General features: G+C 50.8%; 1 protein-coding gene across 2 annotated transcripts in view; it reads right to left on the reverse strand.

The window, feature by feature from the left end:
* The window catches only part of GALNT14 (polypeptide N-acetylgalactosaminyltransferase 14), a 205204-nt gene that overhangs the window by 39010 nt on the left and 143447 nt on the right, over window positions 1–22747 (reverse strand). For both annotated transcript variants that reach the window (XM_025454254.3, XM_025454255.3), the window contains exons 3-6: window positions 10694–10792; window positions 3360–3427; window positions 869–934; window positions 567–688 (exon numbers count right to left, since the gene is read on the reverse strand). In XM_025454254.3, coding sequence (XP_025310039.1) covers window positions 567–688; window positions 869–934; window positions 3360–3427; window positions 10694–10792 — 355 coding nt within the window. The remainder of the gene's footprint in view (window positions 1–566; window positions 689–868; window positions 935–3359; window positions 3428–10693; window positions 10793–22747) is intronic.

Genomic DNA, 22747 nt, shown 5'->3' on the forward strand with positions numbered 1-22747 from the left:
GAGAAAGGTTTTTTCACTTTCAAAAGGAGTAACTGAGACATGGAGAGAGAAAGCATACAGAATTCCAGAGCAATTCAAGGGTAGGCAGAGGCAAGGAATTTAGGTTTCTTCGCATCCTGCCAACCTGCCTTGGCCTCTGGGCAAGGGTGATGCATGGGTGGAGGTAATGACAAAAGCCTCAGGAATTGGGTGACAAGGCCCAGTTAACTCCGCTGCCTCTTGTCACAAATGGCACTCATCAGGGCTCCCTTTCTGGAATCTTCTATTGTCTGGCAGAAATAGTTCTGCACGCACCATGTATCAGCTGCTGCCAGAAGCCCCACTCACAGGCCTACTGCGGTGACAGTGTGATACAAAGAACAGGTCCCTGGCCTTGCCCCACCACTGCCTGCGTTGTGACTGTGGGCAGGCTGCTCTACCTCAGTTTCTCCATCTTTAACATGGGGATAGAATCAGTGCCATGCTCCCTCCCAGAGGGTCCCGGGGGGCATACGTGAAATACTGGCTTGAGAGAGCTGAGAGGAGGTGGGGACGCAGCACCCTGACCCACAGTCTGCCCCACTCACCTCTTTGACTCTGTGCAGCAGGGGCTGGAGCCAGTCCCTGTTCACCTCGCAGTGACTGTCCAGGAAAGTCAGAGTGGTGCCCTTGGCGACATTAGCGCCCCGGATCCGGGACCGGACAAGACCTGTGGTAGGGACAAACAGACAAGGCTGTGCCCCTGTCCTTCCATCTCCCAGAGAGCTCATGGAGGAGCCATAGGACATTCCCTACACACTAAACACGCACCCAGATGCTCACACACACACCCTCAACACCCCCCCCCCCCACTTACGCCCCAGGGGCCTGCCGCCCTGCACAGACCTACCTTGCCGCTCACTATTGCGTATACACTTCACCTTGGGCAACTTGATGAGCTGCAAGCAGTCGTCAGCTGTGAAGATAAAAGGTTATGTGGCATGAGCACCCCGGGATGGACGTGAACCGGAAGAGTAGGTGAGACAGCCCAGCTTGCTGTCCCCACCCCCAACTGCAGAGCCCTGTCCTGACTCCAGGGGTGGTTGTGGGTTTTGGACAAGGTAGACTGACCACTTCTATTGAGATACGAGGCCCAGTCCATGCCAAGTGGCCTCAAGGGGGCCTTTCTTTTTTTTCCAAAAATTTTCTTTATTTATGAGAGACATAGAGAGGCAGAGACATAGGCAGAGGAAGAAGCAGGCTCCCTCCTGGGAGCCTGATGACAGAACTTGATCCCAGGACCCCCAGATCACAATCTGAGCCAAAGGCAGACGCTCAACCACTGAGCCACCTAGGCGCCCCAAGGTGGCCTCTTTGAAGCAGATCAGTCACACAGCAGCACCTGTGCGCTTACTAGGACACACTTCCAGATGGGAATTCTTGGTATGGTCACCTGGAGACTCTTCTCCTTTTTCACAGACAATTAAAAACATGAGACAGAGTCCTGCTCACTCTAGTGGGGTCTAGCAAAAACTGCTGGGAGACCACACAATGGATGAGATGGATTTCAGAGTTTCCTTTCTGATCATGGACTTTTGATAACTAGGGACTTTATATGTTAAGTGATCTGTCCAGTGTATCCCATCACACAGAGCTGGCTTAACTTTCCACTGTTCGGGGGAATGTGCCAGGATGGGCAGGAGGTGCATCTTAAGCATCCTTAACACACACACCATCCTCTGGCTTGCCTGCTTGCCCTGTCACTTGCTTAATTTATCAATCCTCTAAACTCTATATTGTGACACCACCATGTTGGCTTTGCTTCACTGGTTTACCAGCCTTAGCCTCTCTTTGGCTCTGGACTCTACAGAGTGATAGCAAAGACTCACAGAGGCTCCCTCTGGGCCTGGTACTGTTCCAGCACTTTGAATGTGTTAACACTTCTAAATCCTTACATAAGCCATATAATTATAATGATCTCCACTGTACATCAGGGAAACTGAGGCACATGGAAGTTAACCTCTGGCAGAGGTACATAGCCAGTGCATAAGTGACAAGTCTTGGGTTTGAAGCTGGGCAGTCTGGCTTCACAAAGCTGTTCCACTTCTGAGTCAATCCAGCAGTCTATGCTTCTCCAGCTTCAGTGCCAGGCCACCTCCCACTCCTTCCTCTCTAGGGAAGGGAGATCACCGAGTTTCAGTACTCAGAGTCTTACCTTAGTACTCTGGACCCGGTGCACAGCTCACTTAGGCGTTACTTCCAGGGTTCTGAGGCTATGCCATGGGTGTGGGTTACAGCCATCCTATAGCAGACTTTGGGGTGGTAGTGGCTCCTATGCCTACTTTTCAGCATCAGCACTGGTGGGGACAGACTCTTCTCCTAGGGCTTGCAACTGTCCCCAGGGCCATTGCCTGCTCCCCCTGGTTTGTCACTGGGAAGAGTTGGTCCTGACTGGAACTGTACCCAGGCTGCTGGGATGATGGCTCTCAGAGGAGTCAGTACTACCAACACTTGACATCTGAGGATGCTTCTACAGTTGTCACGTCCGTCAAACTTAACACACACACATCTGAAGACACCTATATGCTCTTCTTGGGGAAAGGAGATGTGGTTCTTTAATAGGGTAGCTAGGAAAAAGTGCCCATTGGCTGGATGGTCAGAAGGCAGCTACTCACTGGGCATGGCCAGGTGATGGGATGTCCCAATGGCACCCCCCCAGAGTCCACCCAGCCCTCGTGCAGGAATGAAAGGAGAGGGTGTTTCAGACTCGGCTCAGACTAGCAGATTACCCCAGATACAAGTCAGGAACCTCTAGTGATACAAATTGCTCTGAGCTCTGGGTCCCAGGGTCAATCCTCTGAAGGTTTCCATGTCCAAGAACGTTGGTTAGGGGGCAGTGACATACGTGTGTGTGCACACACACCCCCCCCCCCAACCCAATCAAGGATCTACTAAATTTACTGCATAGGTCCTCAAAGACTCACGGCAGAGAATCCAAGAAATTTGGGGGTATTTCTGTTTTTTTTTTTTTTAAGATTTTATTTAATATTTGTTTTGACAGAGACAGAGTGAGCGAGCACACATGCGCAGAGAGAGGGAGAAGCAGATTCCCTACTGGAAAGGGAGCCTGATGTGGGGCTCAATCCCAAGACCCCGAGATCATGACCTGAGCTGAAGGACACTTAACCGATTGAGCCACCCAGGCGCCCCAAGAAATTGTTTTTTAAAATATAAGGCTTATCTCCCTCTCGAGCCCCTCATGGACACTCCAAGGCTTCCATATCTGCTACAAACCCAGGCTTTCCTCCATCCCTGGAGAACCAGTGGACTGCCCCTGCCTGTTACTCGGGGTCTGGGAACAGAAACTTGTACCCACAGAGCCAGGGGGCCAAGATACTTACGGTCATTGCTGAAGTCATCCACTAATATGATTTCCTGGATCAGATTCATAGGTGTGCGATTTAATACGCTGTGAGGTGGAAGGAGGGGAGATAATTAAGACTTCTAGTGGCAAACGTATGTGTTAACCGGAGCTTTAGACACCATCTCATTTGAGGAATGAAAACTCAGAGCAACCAAAGGGCTTGCACCGTCACACTACTCACCTGGGAGCCCCTGGGATATGACCCCGCTTTCTCCTAGGGAATGCCACCCATGCACTTGGCACCGAGACAGGAACCCAGGAGTCATCCTCAATGACTGCCCTCCCTCGCTGCCACCCAAAAGCCCCGTATCCAATCAGTGACCAAGACCTCCTGGTTCTACTAGAAAAGGTCCCTCAAACCGTGTCCAACTCTTATACCTCTGTATAAGATAGAAGCTCAACTTTTGCCTCATTTTTTGCAGCTGCCTTGACCTGTCCAGGCCATCCTCTCAGGGCCTTAAGAGGGAGCTTTCTGGAGCCTAGGTCTGATCTCTGGAAAGTGTGACTTTCCTCACTCATGCAAACAAATAAGTTGACAAAACGTCACAGTGGCTCGCCACTGTCTACACTCAAACCCTCAGCATCCTCTTCACAATCTGGACACGGCCCCTGTTCCCAGCCTCCTCATGCTTTAGGCCCTGATTTGGTGGCATCTTGCTTGCTCATAACCAAGAGCCTGGTCACCCCTGATGCCATGAAACACCCTTCCTCTGCCACCAGTTCAACACATTTACTCCCTAACAGCTTCCCAGCTACTCAGTGAGCACTATCCTGCGGCCTTCTCCATGCTGGACTCTGAGGGCTGGTTTTGCTGGCCCCTTTAGATGGTCCTATCTCTGGGGGCAGGGTCCTTGTCAGTACTCTCTGTGTCACCAGAGGCCAGCCCAGAGCTGTGGCCCATCAGTCCCTCCAGGGGTGTGTACTGCACACCTACTATATGCTTAGGTTCTACGAGGACCAAAGGGAAGGCCTGTTCTACCTGCCAGAAGTTGGCAGTCGAGGAGCTACTTGCTACAAGCTGTGGGATCCTGGGCAAGTGGCTCTACCACTCTGTGTAGTGAGTAGCCCCATCTGCACAACAGGAATAAGAACAGTAGTATCTACCTCACTTGGCCGTTGGGAGGATTGGAGAGAAAATGTTTCTAGAACATTCAGCACCATGTCTAGCTCGAAGTGGCAATTACCACTATTTTTGTGCGGCAGTAATGATTCTGGGATTGACTTCACATGTCAGCCTATGCTGTGGATCTGTACTCATAAGGCAAGGCTGGGTTTCCATGTTCCTCTGGGGGTTTCAGGCCATAATCAACCTCTGAACATCCCAAACCACACAGTTCCTCAGACACATTCCAGGGCCACCCCGCCCACCATGGGATGCTCGTGGCCCTGTGCGGGTTGGGGAGGGGTTCAGATGGTGCTGGTGGAGGCACTGAGTGTTCTCCTCTCAGGAGGGCCAGTCTGAGAACCGTTGAGGTGAGCCACCCTGTGGAAGCAGGATGAAGAGACTCTCTAGGAGGAGAACTTTGCCTGGAGCTACTTTTATTTATGAAGCCTTAATTCTCACCATGGCAACTAGTATAAGGTGGGAGAGGAACCCTGACTCCAAGCCCTGAGCTCTTGGTTGGGAGGTGGAGACAGGGAGGGGCAGAGGGTGGTGGGAGGAGACCCTCGCCACATGGGATCAATTGACAGTCCCAAAGAAAACACACACCAACCCAATAACCAGTCCCCTAATCAGACAGGGAAGCGGGGAGGGAGGCAGCAAGAGAGGAAAACCTGCTTGAAGAATACCCTCTAATGAGGTTTGATTAAGGCTGCAGCTTCTGCATGAGATTCCCCCCAAATCCCTGCCGGCTCTTTGAAATTCAAGAGTTCTTCTTCTGTGAACATCAAAAGGTAAATCGCGTGCAGCTCTGTGCTAGTTGAACTGAGAGATGATTAGCGAATAAAAAATGTCCAGGGTTTAAAAAAGAAAAAAAAAAAACAACTCCGAAATCGTCAGCACTAAGTGCTAATTAGACCATTTCCTGGTAACACCTGGCTTGTTTTTGCTCCTCTAATCAGAGCAATTGGAGTGATAGCGGGGGGCTCCAGGAAAAGTGGCTCAGGATTGGGAGGGCCTGAGATGGGCAGGTGTTCTGGGCTCCGAGGGTGGCTCGAGGAGAAAGGTCAGGTCTAGCCCAGGGGACCTGGCCTGGCCCAGGGCCCTCCCCTCTGCATATCGCTGCCATTCCCACCACCTGGACCCTGGCTGCTCCATCACCCCCGTTTGTCCACCAGAACACTTCACCAGCCCCTCTACCACAAAGCCAGCCCTCCTTTTCCTCCAGCTGAGGATAAGCCTCTCTCCCACTATGGCTGTTGGCTGTTCCATGCTCCGTCCCTAGAGCCTCAGCATGGGAGCGAGGGCTCACCTCACGGGCATACCCGGACCGTACTCTTCCCGGGAAGTATTCTAGAATGGAGTCTCCTTACACACAGCTCACTTCTCTGCCAGGGGTAGCTGTGTAGCCAGCGTCTACCTACACCTTCTACTTTCCGCTACTGGGCCCCGACGGTGGGGCCCACACTAAAGCATCCTGGGAGGCGGCGGCGGGCAAGGCCATGTGAGCAGCGTGGGAGGCCGGGTGGCCTCCACCATCTACTAGCTATGCAATCCTGAACGAGCCGCCAGGCTGCTCCCAGCCTTCGTTTTCATCTGTAATTACATTTTCCTTGTAAAGGCAGGAGATATTAATACTTGACCTACTTCACAGGCTTTTGTGCGTATGAAATGAGGAAATGTATTTGAAATTGCTTTGTGAACTCCGAGGTGCTATATGCAGGCAGGGTTTATCAAATGCTCCATAAATACCAGTTGAATGAAGACCTGAGGCAGGCTGACAGTTGAGGTTAGTTGTTCTGGAGTCAGGCTGACTTGGGTTCAAGTACTCTATCCCCATATCTGCTATTCGCTGGCTTCAGAGCTTCAGTACTGAGGTACTTAGGTGCTGAACTTGCAGTACCTTTCTCGGCTGCATGAGAGGTGCTTAGCATTGAGCATAGCGCCGTGGCTGCTTTCAGAAGCCGGGTATTGGCAATAATGATGATTCTGGTTCTCAAAGCGTGGTCCCAGGGCCAGCAGCATCTACATCACCCGGGGACTTGTTGCAAATGTAAATACTTGGGCCCCACTAGCCTTATTGAGTTAGGACACCTGAGTTAGGATGGGAATCTCCAGGGGATATGATGTGGGCTCAAGTGTGAGAGCCACAGCACTGCTGCCTACCCTGGCTGGAGGGGCATCACGGCGCCTGCTGTCACTTGTACAGGCTCCCTCGGTGCCATGCACTGCATCAAGGGCTTTATCTATCTGTACTCACTCTTCTCCATAATCATATGAGGTAATTATCAGTAGTTCTTGTTTTACAGAAAAGGAAACTGAGGCAGAGGGGTACAGGAGCTTATCCAGGGTCACACAGTTGGTAGCAGAGTAGGGATATCTCACTCCAGAGTCCCATTTCCTATCCACCCTAACCTAAGAACTTGTTTTTCTAAATCCAGGATTTTACAAAAAAGTAGCAGTAAGGAGATTCAGGATATAAAGAGATCAACTGCACCCGAGCTAGAGCCCCCATGGGAGGTGTAAGGTTGAAGGATCCCGAAAGGAAAGGGGATGGCCCTGGGTCTCACGCATACACAGGGACCCACTGGATGAACGATTCCTCAGGGCTTGCTTTCTCTCTCCTGAAGTGAAAGAAGTCCCCTCACTGATCTGGGTTGTGGCTCTTTCCCTCCCCGCATCATCCACCCCCATCAGGCTGCTGCCTGGCTCTGAGTGCCCCATGTGTGTCCTTCCAGCCCCCAGCCCCCTAGCTACCTCGGGAGCTCAGGGGGCCAGGGGGCCAGAGGGCTTGGGTAGGGATGGTCAGAGGGACGAAAGCTTGGCCAAGTGCTGGGGGGTGGGAGGGAGAGGGTACCTTCAGTCCTCTCCTTGAGCATTTTTTTTTCAGAGCCTGACACCAATGCCATCAGAATTCTGGAACATTAAAGATGAAAGATACCTTAGAGAAGATCCTTTCATTGATGACAAAATGAGATAGGAAGTGCTCCTCATTCAGGTCCATCTCAGGGCCAGTGATTTATTAGTGCATGGAGATAGGGAGTTTGAGGAAGGTAGCAAATCCCAGGGCAAATAATACCGGGCCATGGAAACTTCTAGAAGTAATCTTCCTCGCTTCCATCCCCAAAATTCACCTTCACCCTACTTATGATGTAAAAGCCTGTCAGTCCACACACACTTCTCCCCAGGTTCTGCTGTTTCCACATAATCACACTTGGATCTGAGCCAGGGGGCCTGGCCTATGTCAGAAGTTCCCCAGAGGCAGGAAGTGGGTCCATGGGTCTCCTGGCAAAGTGCCTAGCAGTTTGGTGTATGGTCTGGCACTTCTGCGGTGCCTTCTGAAAAGTGGAATGGTTGGGACTCAAGTCCCCTTTCAGAGCATAGGGCACCGGGGCCTCAGGGCAGCCCTCATCAGGGTGGTGGACAGTGGCGCTGGGGCTGCACCCTTAGCTGTCCCCCACATTCCCTCAGGAAGTCAGAAGCCTCAGTCTTGGCTCCTGTGCTTCTCAGCCTGGTGGCCTTGGGCCTCCCTTCACCTTATGCACCCCTGACTTCACAAGTTCCGGATGGGACTCCAACTGATGTGAGATGTAATATGTTCTGGAGACCATAAAGCTCAACATACTTTTAAAATATTAATAATATTATTATAAAGTGTCATTATTACTATTATAAAGAGATGGAGGAGCAGTGGGAAGAGAAAGGAAAATATGTCTTATAGCTGAAAGGGATGAGTCTACAGGCAGCAGCTGGAGTGACCCTATATGGGAAATATGCGGGGACTTGGGAGCCCCACAGGATATTATAACATATTATAACATGTCCCCAGGTAATGCCTTCTTGTGGGAAATGTGATAGAACTGGAACACTGGAAACATGAAAGGTATTTTTATCCTTTTCCTTATGGATGCAGTCAGTGACCCACACAAGGTCACCTGGCTAGGAAGTGCCTTATAAGGGAAGGAATTAACCATAGGTCTTGTGACCCCAGGTACCCCCACAGCCTCTTTTCTTTTGAGAACTCAGCAACTATGCAGATGTGAACACAGACATAGCTCATGTTGCTCAAGTACCCAGGCTATGCTGGCCACGGTTGTTGGTTCCTTACCTGACTGAACCCAAAGCAACTCTATGTGGTAGCTATGGTCATTATGCCCATTTCCTTGATCAGTCAACTGAGTCACAGGGAACTCAGGTAAGAGATGAACAAGATGTAGTCCTTACCCTAATGGAATTCATTGAAGATTACATCTGGGAAAAATGCATTAAGTGCTAGAGTTGAGATGTGCAGAAAGGAGCCCATCAGAAGGCCTTTGTGTGTGTGTGTGTGTGTGTGTGTGTGTGTGTGTGTGTTGAGGCGGTGGAGGTGTATGATGTCAGAGGACTCCTTCAGGAAGAAGAGAGGCCAGTCCAGAAGGCGAGGAGCCATTCTCTGATCCTATAGTGTCCTCATGGAAACATCTGGCAGACATGCCCAGACATGACCTTGTGGAATAGCCACCCTGAATTGTGGGAAAGGCAGAGGTTGCCCTAAATTTGTTCCAGAAAGCCTACCTAGTGCCAAGGAGATCATGATGGCAGTGGGGCTATGGCTGGCATTCTGAAAGCAGCCACCTCTGCTCCACTGCCCGGCTGCTCAATCTGCAAGGCCCAGAAACAACAGTCTCCCTTCACCAGAAAAGACCCAGGTAAATCCGATCATCTTGTACCCGTGTTCCTCGACACATACCTGCTCGGGTTTACAAATCAGAAAGGTACTTTATTAGTCTAATGTGAGACTCTCAGTGACTCCTGACAGTGAGTGACTCAGGGCGTTTTCTTACCAAGAACTGAAGCCTTGCTGGAAAATCAAATGTGAATCTGGTGATCTGTGGGGCGAATACAGCAGCTAGGACAGTCAGGGCAAGCAGCTGGCAGAAGGAACCAGCCAGCCGGCTGCCAAGGACATCTGGGCAGCAGACAGAGCTGCCCCGGTGGACAGGGGTGAGACAATGCGTGTTTGGGCAGGTCCCTCCCTGCATTTATATGGGACACACGGACCCTGCACGGCAAACATTCGTCCTAAGTGGCAGGTGGCACCCAAGACTTGGTGCCTGCCGTCAGGGTGAGCCTATTGCTGACTCCCTCCCATCACCTGGAGCTTCCCTGCCTGCCCACAGCGAGGCAGAGGAAGGAATGGCTTAGTGAGGGAAATGACAAGAGACTTTGCCATGCTTGGTGGTCCTATCCTAGGGCCTCCCTCTCTGTGGGATCAGGCGACCATGTGTTGTGCTGCCTACCAGATAGGGACGGGCTCATGCCGGCCATGGGTCCCGGGGCCCTGGGAGTATGCAGGCACTTTATCCCAGGGCCAGCCCCAACACCAGGGATGCTGAACACCACCTGGGAGACTAGCCTGGCCCATGGAGGCTGCTGAGAAGAACTGTCAGAGTGTAAGGGTTTGAACCCAGCTTCACCACTATTAGCTGAGCAACAGGAGGCTTTGATTTAGTGTCTCTGAGTCTCAGTTTCCTCAGCTATAGAGTGGGTACAGCAGTGGCCTCTCACCTCCCCAGCTGAGAGCATGAGCTGTGGCATGTCTGCACATAAGGGGACCTCGTGACTGATGGTTGCCATTGCCACCGTCTGAGATGCCAATGCTGCTGGAGACCTGAGAGACGAAGGGGAGGCCAGATGGTGTTGAGGGGAGGATGGGCATGGGGAGAGAGCTTCGGAGTTGTGGAAGGACACAGCATGGGGAAGGGGAGCCAAAACAACCAGGGCCAAGTCCCTAGGGTCCCGTCTGTGTTCTGAGGGGAGTTCTGCTGGGAGCTGGTGCTGGAACTTCTGTTATGTTCCAGATTCACACAGGCCATGGGCCAAAGGAAGGATGCACTTGTGAGAGCAAGAATGGGGCCCAGCCTTGGTGCTGAGGGCTGGTGGGGAGGCGGAGCAGGATCAGGGTTGGAACAGAAGGTGGGTGGTTGGGAAAGTCAATGTCAGCCACTGCCTTCGGGCTGCTTGGATTTGCACCGTGGCTTGTGGCCACGTGGAAGGCTGTGGCGATGCAGGTGCTGGGCCCACGGCACTTGGCAGAGCCAAGTCCTAAGAGTCAGAAATGCCTGACATTTTTATGACAGGGCCAGCCTCCCCCTCCCCCGTCCCTGCCACCGTGAGCAGACACCCTCTTCCCAGGGCAGGCCTGGGAGGGCCCAGGAAGGTGGTCTTACCTGCGAATGGTTCTGAGCAGGGTGGAGCGGGCCTCGTTGTGGAAGGTGATGATGATGCTGGTGGGGGGGAGGTCCGCGCAGTACACCAGCATGGTACATCTGGGGAAGGAAAGGCAGGACGACAGTAAGACCTTCAGGGGGCAGAGCGGATGGGAAGGGCTGGAACCAAGGGCACTGTGGAAGTCACCAGCACAGAGGGATGCCTGCTGTCTGCGGGGACTGCCCCAGCTGCACAGCCTGGGTTAAGACCCCCAGGGCAGGGGGGTTCCCAAAATGAGCGAAACTAGATTTCCCATCTCCTCAGGGGAACTTGAGCTCGGATCCAAATTAAGTTAGTGTACAGAATATCAGCGTGGGGTTTCTTGCATGCCCAAGTTAATGCACAGCGGGTCCTAGCAGCCACACGGTGCCACCGCCAAGTCTTGGGCTCTGCTCCCTGGTCCGTGTCCTGGGCCGGCAGCCCCAGCCCACCACACCACGCGGACCCCGACCTCCTGGCACACACGTGGAAATCCGGCATGCTTAACGAGGCAGAGCCCTAAAACCCTGGCAGAGACAATAAAACCCCGTCCTGAAAAAGCATTCATTTCCACGTGTCCAGGATCATTTTGTATGACAATTACATCTGGGGTAATTTCAATTTAATACCTCGCTGCAAGGGAAAATTGTAGCCCGCAGCCCGAAAATTACTATAATAATGAAAATAAACCCGCCAAGTGATGCCGGTGCCACCGGGGACTATCCCTGGGTAAGTGCTTCCTCCTGTTACTCGCTCTTTCAGGGCCTGTCCAATTACGGGGAGTGATATTAAACGAGGAAGTAAATAACAGACATTTGGTGAGTCAAATGTTTCTTCTCTTCATTTTCCAATTTCGTCCTCAGCTCAAGGCTTTGCATTTGGGGTCCAGGGATCCAAGGCTGGCCTTCCAGGGGACCAGGAGCCCGCTGAAATTGTTTGCAAAGTAGTGTATGCAAATGTGTGGTTTGTTGTGGTTCTGTTTGGTTTTTTTCCCTCTGGGAAGATGATTCATAGTTGTCACTAGATTCTCAAAGAAGTCTGTGGCTGAAAACACCTCATCTCAGTCCTAGGCCAACGAGGGGAAGGGACAGTAGAAATGTGAGTCATGACCTTCAGGCCTTCAGGCCTGCAGAGACAACTCTTCACCTTATCATGTCAGCTCCACCTACTAAGAAAACCCTCCGGAATCCACTCCTCCCCCCTCGTCCCTGTGGGTCCCGCTCTGAGAGTCCTTGCTTCTCTCGGGGATCCCTGTGGCAGCCTCCTGACTGCCTGGTCTTCCTGCCTCCATCCTCTGTCCCTGACACTCCTATCCTGTCTAACACACAACTCTGCCCAGGCCTTCTTCTGGCCCAAAGCCCTCAGTAGCTCCTGATGCAGAAAGTCCAAAGTCCCTATCACAGCCCTCGAGACCTCCCACAGTGACAGCATCGTTTGCTGCCAGAACTCTCCACCACTGCTCACACTATGACTTCTGTACAGAACAATGTCCTTCCTCCTTTCACCACCCAATGAGCTCCTACTTATCCTTCAAGACCCAGAGCAAATGTCCCTTCTGCTGTGAAGGCATTCCATACTCCCCCAGATAAATAATGACCCGCTGTTTGTGCTCCTGTAATTCTGTACATATCTCTCTTCTAGAACTTTCTGAGAATGGGCTGGCTTCCCCATTTGACTATGAGTTCCTCTAGGGAAGGATCCTTGTCTATCTCCATGTCCCTAAAACAAGAACTGTGCAGAGCAGATGCCCATTCACGGAGAAAGGGAGAAAGAAATTTGGGAGATGCCTTCCTAGCTCAGCTGGTGACTTAGAGTTGACGGTTTTCAAACGTGTGGCAGCCAGCCTTCCCGAAGGCTCCCAGTGAATCTCACCTACTGAGATTAGCAGGACCTCCTTGTCTCTGTCAGAGAGAGAGGACAAAAAGAAAGATCGAATCGAGTGACTCAAAGACCACAACTGCCAGGGCTGTGCCAAAGGTCAGGCACTGGGGACAGTCCCGGGAATGGCAAAGGGACCCCAAATCCTAGTTTTGGTGATGTAAGTTATTTAGGGTCGGCTGGTGCAGGGGGCCGGGGGGGAGGGTACGGGGAGCTGCTGTTCAGAGAGCTTCTGGGGACAGAGGTCATTTCTCCTGCCTCAGCCATACCCAGCTGGGAGGCAGGCGTGTATGGGCACAATGACCCAGCAGCATGCACACGCACAGGGCTCGGAGAGAAGAGGCAGGCGTACCCCACCTGGGGTGGTGGAGTCTTCCTGGATGAGGAGGTGCTGGACGAGGTAGGGATGATCTGAGAGACATGAGGCACAGCGTCCCAGTCCCGGCACGGTTTTCAACCCTGAGACCGAGAGCTGCGTGAGACAGTTCATAGAATATTCACCCGGGGGTCGTACACCACAGAGCATCTGTGGGACTACGGACCAACCACGTCCTCTCCAGTCCGCTGACTGCTCATCATGTAGGATCCTGCTTAAGCGTCCTACAGCATAGTAATCAGAAGCTTCCATGGTAGCTGACACCGAATAAACACGGCTGATTTGAAAGAACCTCACAAAGACCGCTGTGCAGCTTAGGCTCAACTGTGTGGCTGGACGTCGAATGGACTTTTCTGAGCCTCAGTTTCTCCATCTGGAAAGCGGAGACAACAATTTTTAACTAGGAGATTTTTTTCCTCCTAGATTATTACTATGTTGTTAGGCAACAGTCCGTGCTTGACAAAACTGTCACGACCATTATCTTCAACATCCAGTTCAAATGTGCAGGCTACTCCTCCCATTGGGCGGTTCTGTCCTGTCCGACAGAGGGCGAGGGGCTCTGAGAGGCAAGAGGAGGTGGGGGAGAGCAAAGGACGCAGCATCAGCGTTAGAGAAAGAAAGCTGGGCTGTGATGCCAGAATCCTGACTCTGACAAAAACTGGCTGTGTGCCCTTGGGCACATCATTTGCCTTCTCCGAACTTGGACGTGTCACCTATAAAATGCAGACAGACACCTTCCTTGCAGGCTTGTGAAGACCACAGACTGCAGGCAAAGCACCAGGTGTTTAACAGATGCCAAGTAGGGCAGCCCAGATGGCTCAGCAGTTTAGCACCGCCTTCAGCCCAGGGCGTGATCCTGGAGACCCGGGATTGAGTCCCACATCGGGCTCCCTGCATGGAGCCTGTTTCTCCCTCTGCCTGTGTCTCTTCCTCTCTCTCTCTCTCTTTCTCTCTCTCTCTCTGGGTGTCTCATGAATAAATAAATAAAATCTTAAAAAAAAAAAAAACAGATGCCAAGTAAATGGTAGCTGGAATTCTTATTATCATGGCTCTAGTAGCTGAACCAGCCTCCACGCAACGTTCTGTGCTTTCCGACGAGAACCAAGAGCTCATGGTTGTGAAAAGGAAAGGGTCTTGGAGATGACCCAGTCCAACCTCCTAAACTGGGAAGAACGTGGTGGTGTGACAGGCACTGGCAGGAGCCTGGGTGGTCGTGCTCTTGGACCTCACTCCCCTCCAGCCTCATGAGCCTGCAGGATAAGGGACAGGGGGCTCTTCTGGAGGTGGGGCGGGGAACCCCGAAGAGCTCCAGCGTGCAAAGGCCCACGGAGGGCAGGCAGCAGGACAGTGCCTTGCACCCTATGGCCTGGGTGGCCTGGCTCCGGGGACTTCACGGTGCCTTCCTCCTGCCCCTGGTCACAGTGCATTCACGGTCTCATCTGACCCTCGCAACAGCATCTGAGAACCTCTACTCCACACAAGAGGAGAACCAGAGGCTCAGAATCTCACTCAGGGGTCACACGGCCGGTGAGTGGCTCAGGCCAGCTGAACCCAGGTCCCGTGACTTCTAACTGCCACCTGTCCCTAGCATCCTGCAGTCCTGCTTGGGAATGAGCAGCAGGTACTGGGAGCGACAAGGCAGAGAGGCGGAGACAAATCCTTCAAGGTGGACGCTGAGGAGAGTCAGCTCGGATGGTGGGCTCTCTGGGAGAAGGATCTAAAAGATTAATCAAATGGCAAGATCTATTAGGGACACTGGGGGAATGTCAAAAGCTACCAATGCTGAGATCTGGCGCCGCAGACAGATGGGAAAGCATGTTTATAATTTATTAAAGATTCAGGGGTTTTACTGGAGAGAAGAGCCAGTGAGCAGGGAAGATCGCTGTGGGGGTAGAGGGGGGAGGAAGGGCGGGCCAGCGTGCGGGGAGCCTGCCTGCCGGGCTGCTGTCCTGACGGCCCCCACACCTCCTGAGTAACGGATGCTCCGCTGAGCTCATTTCCCACGTGTAGTTTTTTTTGGTTGTTCTGTGTTTTTTGGTTTCTTTTTCCTGAAAAACTCAACAGAGACTCTTGATTTCCCCAAGCTGAGGTGTGTCTCAAAGTGCTTCCTGAACCACCAACTTCTTGAGTGTCCAGTGCCACTTCCCGGCCGAGGACGCTCCCACAGAGGTTTGCAACGCCAGCCCCAGGGCACAGGGAGGAGCCTCTCCCTCCTCCATCTCTTTCCGTCTCTCCACACCAATCACTGCTCCCCTACCCCACCCCTGCACCCCAACAGGTGCCAACGCGGGTATGTCAGAAACATACTAAGTGGTGGTCGCTGTTACCATTGAAATATAATGTGCACATGTTTTGTTTTTTAAAGATTTTATTTATTTGAGAGAGAGAAAGCGCATGCGCAAGGAGGGGGGAGGGGCACAGGTGGATGGGGAAGCAGGCTCCCCTCTGAGCTCAAAGCCCGACATGGGGCTCCATCCCAGGACCCCAGGATACAACCTGAGCCAAAGGCAGATGCTTAACTGACGGAGTCACCCAGGCATCCCGTGTACACAAGCTCATGAAAGTGACAGCTGCCTGTAAGCAGTGTTATGATATCGTCATCATCATCATCCCCATTTTATCAGTGGGCAACAGAGGCTCCTAGTGGCCCCAAGTGTGCCTGCTAAGGCTGGCACCCGGGTCCTTTGATTTCTGGACATACTTCTTCCTCCTACAGCACTCCACCCCTACGGAAGAAGAGACATGGTCATAAATTATAAACATGTGGGTTTTTATCGTGGAGTGTCAAAACAGGAGGGAGTGATGGAGAGGCCGACCCAGCAATTCTGAAGCAGAGGAGAGCAGAATTATTACCAACACACTGATGGAAAAGAAAGCCACTGCACTCCCCTGCCATTGACAACGCAGACAATAGTGTGATAAGACACACTCCTGAAGCAGGGCTCTGGCATCCCAGAGGGGAGACTGAGGCAGTAAGGGGAAAGGTCACACAAATACGAGGCAAGATGTAATGGAGATCACGCAGGCCTTGGGGGCGGGGGGACACCCTGGGTGTGTCATCACTTGGGAGCTTGGCAGTGACTCCACTTCTCTAAGCCTTAGCTTCTAGTTTACAGTGATGAAATTAAACTACTTTGGGGGCGCCTGGGTGGCTCAGTCGGTTAAGCATCTGACTCTTGATTTCAACTCAGGTCACGATCTTGGGGTTGTGGGATCCAGCCCCATGCTGGGCTCCATGCTGGGCATGGCCCCTGCTTGGGATTCTTTCTCCACCTCTGCCTCCTGCCATACCCTTGCCCAGCTTGTGTACACACGCATGTTCTCTCTCTCAAAAGTGGCCCCTGCTACCAGCCACTGTGTTGAGCACCCTGCATATCTAATGCTCCATAACCTTATGGGCACCATAACCTTATGAAGGGCCACTGCTTCATGGACTCACTCAGGAGGAAACTGAGGCACTGGGAGGTTAAATAACTGGCTGCAGCCAAAGCGGGGATTCAAACCCAGGCCTGCCAGACGTCCTTGTCACCATGCCACAACTGTCACCATGCCACAACACCTCCATGCCAGCAGTGTTCCAAGCATTAGGGTATCCATGAGTCTCCAGCTGCTGTTCTGGTCCTGTATGTGCCCTGTGGACACATGTGTTCCCACTCAAGTCATCAACCCAAGAAGCAGTTAGTTTCTTTCTTTTTCTTTTTCTCTTTTTCTCTTTCTCCTTTCTTTTCTTTTCTTTTCTTTTCTTTTCTTTTCTTTTCTTTTCTTTTCTTTTCTTTTCTTTCTTTGTGTCTAGATTTTATTTACTTGAGAGGCAGAGAGAGAAAGAGTACAAGCAGAGTGGGGAAGAGTAGAGGGAGAGGGAGAAGCTCCCCATGGAGCAGGGAGCCCGACATGGAGCTTAGTCCCAGGACCCCAGGATCATGACCTGAGCTGAAGGTAGATGCTTAACTGACTGAATGACCCAGGTGCCCCCCAAGAAGCAGTTTCCACTGAGCTCTGGAACTCAGCTCTTGGAACAACCCTCCTGGAGGGGAAGGACAGGCTGATGCTCCTGGATAGTTTAGAGGAGGACAGGCAAAGTGCTGGCTAAGCTGCCACTGGGGAGTCCCTACAGGGGCTCCAACTTACCGCCCAGATTGGAGCCAGCAAAGGTGTGGTATCAGTGAGGCCCTGGGAGGAGCAATTCATGAACATCTATTCCTAAACAGAAAGCTGTGCCCATCCCTCTGCTTCCTGCACATGCAGCAGAGGCCAGACTCAGCCAGAGAAAGTGAATGGGCTGTCTTCTCTGTACGTTCCATATCTGAACTCTACAGGCACAGGGGCCAAGGGAAACACAGGCATAAAGTAGAGATGGGACCCGTTTCCTGGGAGAACACTGCCTCCAAGGGAGTGACAATCCGTGGATTTCCAGGTGCAGGGGTAAGGGGGCACATCCCCCATCCCTCCTGCACTCTCGTCTCATCTCACCACGTCATGGCTCCAGCCCTGAAGAGGTCTCAGGGAGACCACCAAGTCCTCCCCTCGTTCCCCAGGACACGAACACCCACCACAAAGCTGATGTGTGTGAGGAAGGATGAGGGGGGCTAAGCTCTTGGCCGACCGACCTTTTCAGTATGTCAGCTGCCTTGGGACAGGGAGTGAGCACGCTGCCAGTGTTTAGAGTCACAGGTTTTGTACTTAGAGCGGAGAACATCTAATATGTTCCCGGTTTAGTTCTATGTAAGGAAGCCTGCTCCCAGCCAAGAGGAAAAGGAAGGTGGCCAAAAGGTATAAAATGCCAAGCTTGTGTCTGGCCTCTAGGTCCAAATTCAAGTCTTTAGAAGAGGAAAAATGCAAGCAGTATGAAAAGTATGACAACTGTAAAGTCAGAAATTCCTTTTAATCTCATTTCATGGGCAACACAGATACACTGTAAGGCATGAAATTTTTATTTCATGTCAATTTCACTGGGATTTCACATGCAGATTAATTTGTTCATCCACATAAATATATACTGCTCCTAGGTCTTGCCTCAACAGCTGTCCTCACTTAGGATTACAGAAATTCTACATCTCATGAAAGATACTTAGAATAACAGTGAGATCTGCTACTCCATTATGCTGCCAGGTTTTAATTGCTGAACAATTTATTAAAATCCTTTACTTTGGGAAGGGGGTTTGTGGGCCAGGGCAGGACAGTGAGCTGCCTAGAAACCTGGTTGGGTACTATTGGTGGGCAGTAGATGGTCTCCCACCCCCAAGGCCTTGTGCAGTTCCCTCCCCCGGAATGTGGGCTGACACATTCAGGAACAGAGTACAACTAAAGTGACGGGATGCCACTTCTGAGATTCTGTTAGGAAAGACCGGGACATCTGTCCTTTTGGCTTGCATTCTTGGGTGAAGTAAGCTGCCATGTTGGGGAGCCTCACAAGGCAAGGAACGGAGCATGACCTCAGGTCAACAGCCGTTGAGGAACTGAATCCTGCCCACAACCACAAGAAGGAACTGGGATGAGGGTCCAGCCCAGTTTTGTCCTGAGATGCCAGTAGCTCCAGCTGACCCACGGCTCACTGCCTGTGAGACACCTGAGCCATACCCGAATGCCTGACCCACAGAAACTGAGATAATAAATGTCCTGTGAAGCCACTAATTTGTGGGTAATTTGTTATGCAGCAACAGACAAGGTACTCTTAGCTACCTGAAGAAACAAGGTCAGCAGCATTTCTCACACCCCTGGGGTCAGTGGTAAATCCTCTTGGGCAGTTGATGGAAAAGCTGTGCAACTGCATCATGGCTGTCCAAATGACGTGCTCCCAGAGCCCCCACAGGACCCTTTGATGGCCCCCATTCTTCAAGATGATGCTAGTTATGGATGCCGGGGACCCTACATACACAGAGAAGTTCTCCAGGAGTCCCTTTTGGGGTTGTTCCAATCTTTATAGATTCAACTCCCTCAGGAGTTTTTTTTTTTTTTTTAAGATTTTGTTTGTTTGTTTATTCATTTATTTATTTTATTTATTTATTTATTCATGAGAGACACTGAGAGAGAGTCAGAGACATAGGCAGAGGGAGAAGCAGGCTCCATGCAGGAAGCCCAATGTGGGACTCGATCCTGGGACTCTGGGATCATGCCCTGAGCCGAAGGCAGACGCTCAACAGCTGTGACCTCCCCCCCCACCCCCCCGGCATCCCAGGAGTTCTTAATATGAACCATACAATACAAGAACATTGTCTGATTCTTTGCTCACTTCTCCCATGGATGGTTCACAGGAGTACCCTTCCACATGGGTAAAGGAGAAGTTAATTCCTTTCATTATAGTGGATGTTCTGGGGCTTAAAGGGTTAATTCTCTTGCAGAAAGGCTGACCTAGATGGTATCATTGACATCCCTCCAGGAACACAAGGCCATTTAACAGAAGACTTGATCTCAGGGTGAGCCTACTTAGGCTAACAAATGCCTTCCCTTGCACCAACCACCACCATATTCCTCGTTGACTCTGTCATCCATCTTGGGGCCTGCAGTTCACTTCTTCCTCCCAAGTATCCTCCTGGATTTCTCAGCCAGCTACTCTCAGTAGCATCACATTTCTAAGAAACCTACATCTTGACCATTCTAGAGCACTTCCACCATCAGATTAATTGCAGCCCATAGATCAGAATAGTGTTCCCAGAAAACAGCTCTGCAAGCCCATTTTCCTGGCAATGTAAGAATGCCCAAGAGGGGTCTTTGCTGACAAACTGGGAAGCTAATTGGGGAAGAAGGCTGCTATTATATAGAGGCCATGGTGTCAGGGGCCTGGGTGGCTCTTGGTTTTGGTTCAGATCATGATCTTGGGGTCATGGGACTGAGCCCTGTACTCAGCGTGGAGGCTGCTTTGGATTCTCTATCTCCCTCCTCAAATCCCTGACTTGCTATAACAGTAGAAAGTACCAGGAAGAGCATCTGGCTAATCACTCCCTACACTGCCAGCTGGTGGACAGTGTCTCCAGGAGAAGACTATGCATGCTCCGTGAATAAAGTGTAGACAAGTCAAATCAGTTGGACAAATGAGAAATACTGGAAAAATACTAGATCACCCTTCTGGTGATCCACCAATACACATGAATATGTTACAAGTTTTGAGACTTCTCCTAGCCTATTGTTTATGCAGCTTTGACCTCAAAACCTGCCCCCTCCCCACCCTCACACTCTTCCTTCTTCCTAGCAGACAATCCCTTACACATGGTGGGAACTCACATATCTACTGGATATATGGTGAGTAAAGCATAGCATTTACCTAAGAGAATTCTGTGGGACACAGGTTTAGAAAAAATTGGTTCCAGCTCCCTGTTTATTCACAGATGAGGAAACTGAGGCCCTGAACAGTGAAATGACCTGCCCAAGGCCACCCTGCTAGTTAGTGGTCTAAGATCTTCTGGGTCTTAATGACTGAACTTGCTATTTCCTTCAAGGAACCAAGCTTGGGGGCCCCAGTCAGATGATAGAGAGAGGCCTCAGGCTCAGTCTATAGAGCGTTACTGCCCACCTCTGCTTTCCAGTGCCCCATTTTCCCCTCTCCCCACCAAATCCTACCACCAAGGTCCCTATCACTTCTCAGTGTCACTAAGCTAGTGGAAACTTGTCAGTCTTTACTTGTTATCTCTGTAGCACTTGACATTGACAGTCACACACTTTATTCGATACTTGATTCTTTGCCCTTGGCTTTAGCGAAGTCACCTTAGTGTGGCTATCCTCTTAGGCTGTCTCTTCTGAGTTTTGTTTGTTTGTTTTTTAAGATTTTATTCATTTATTCATGAAAGACACAGAGAGAGAGGCCGAGACATAGGCAGAGGGAAAAGCAGGCTCCCCACAGGGAGCCTGATGCAGGACTCGATCCCAAGACCCTGGGATCACGACCTGAGTCAAAGGCAGACGCTCAACCACTGAGCTACCCAGGTGCCCCTCTCCTGGGTTTTCCTCTTCTTCCCTCATCTGAAGTTCTCGTGTTCCCAATCCCACCCAAATTCTCCTAAACCACTTCTTCTCAGTCTTCCTTCTCTTTGGATGACACAACTTTTTTCCAAGGCTTCAATTTTCTATCTGTCTGCTAATGACCCCAACCCTATCCCTAATCTTGATGAGCACCTTCCCTGGGATATCCCCATGAGGTGACCTCTTCTTTACCCACCCTCTGCCTCCAGCACCTCAGCCAAGCCTGCTATGCCTTTTGTCTTCCCCAGTCTACCATCTACCGTGTATTCAAATCCAAGAGATATTCTCGAATCATGCCTCTCCGTGGCCTCCTAATCTAATGAAAGGCCTAGTCCTGTCAATCCTTCTTAATTTATCTCTCGACCTGGCTGTTTCTTCACATTCCCATCATGTCTTCTCTATATTACTGCAGCAACTTCCAAGCTGGCTTTATCCCTTTCCAATCTAGCCTGCACACTGCAGCTAGAATGATCTTTCCAAACTGCAAATTTTTAACATGTTTCAATGCTGCCTAACTGCTCACAAAATGACATTGAAACTTCTAATTATGGCTTCCTCTCCTAGTGACCCGGCACCACTTCTGACTCCTCCCCACCCCGCATGCTCCAGATCCGGACACCTTTTGCCTGACCCACTCTTTTCTCTCCGGACCTCTGTAGCCACGGCCTCCCTCCCATGTGTCTGAAATGCACTCTCTTCTCTTCCAAGGTTGGGCCATTTTCTCTTATTCTAATCTTGGCTTTGAAGTTACTTTCCCTGGAAAGTATTTCTTGATCTCTCAAGGTTTTCCCAGTGCACTCTCCTAGGACATCTCTGTAATCGATTACCAAAAGTTGTGAACTTATTTTTCTCTCCCCTCTACTTAGCCAGGCAAGGACTCCTTTGTGTTGCGACCTCCGAACCTAGCACAGTGCTTAGACAGTAGGTATACATTTCTGAAGAATGAGTGGACGCATGAAGGAGGAAACAGGGGCACTCGCACAGGGGCAAAGCCAGAGGGGACAATGTCCCTTGCCAAGGTATGAGTGACACCAGCTCAAGGAATCTGCTGAACTATATACACTGAGCAAGGTGCCAAGGTCAGTCATACAGAGAAGAGAGACCAAACAAATCATTAAAACTACTGAAGTTAGAATATGGAGCCATAGTGGCACAAACAGGGAGCCCCGGGTAAAGGTTGTCCTGGGAGATATCCAAGACAGCCATTTGGTGCCTGTGGAGACTCTGACACATTCTCTGTAGCACCAGAAATACCCAGCTATGTTTAAAGGGCCAGAATGTTCTTGATTAGCAAAGTCCTAGGGAGAAGAACAGTGTCTGGTATTATCAAGGTGTCCATCAAACCTGTTCAAAGATGATGAACAGTTGTTCTTTCAAGTGAGAAGCGAGAGACAATCCTACCCAGACAGGGTTGCCAGGCATGGCTCAGGCACCCTCTTTGCCTGGACCCAGGCTGTCTGATGTGATAGCCATTGGGTATTGGAGTGTGAAATATGCACAAGATTTCCAAGACTTTGTATGAAAAACAATGTAAAATAGCTCATCACACTCACTGTATGTCAAAGTGACAAAATTTGGGTAAACTGAATTAAATAAAACATATTATTAAAAAGAATTTCACTTGTTTCTTTTGCTTTTTCAAACGTGTCTACCAGAAGATTTTACATTACCTACATGGCTTACATCTATTTTTATTGGATGTTGACGTCCTAGATATTACTCAACCTTAGCTTGTATACAGCCCAATTTCAAATTTCAGCATTAGTGCCAGACAATCATTTCTAGATGCAGGGTTCTTTTGTATGAGTAAAATAAAACTTAAAAAATT

This window comes from Canis lupus, chromosome 17 (assembly GCF_003254725.2).
Source record: "Canis lupus dingo isolate Sandy chromosome 17, ASM325472v2, whole genome shotgun sequence".
Classification (NCBI taxonomy): Eukaryota; Metazoa; Chordata; class Mammalia; order Carnivora; family Canidae; genus Canis; species Canis lupus.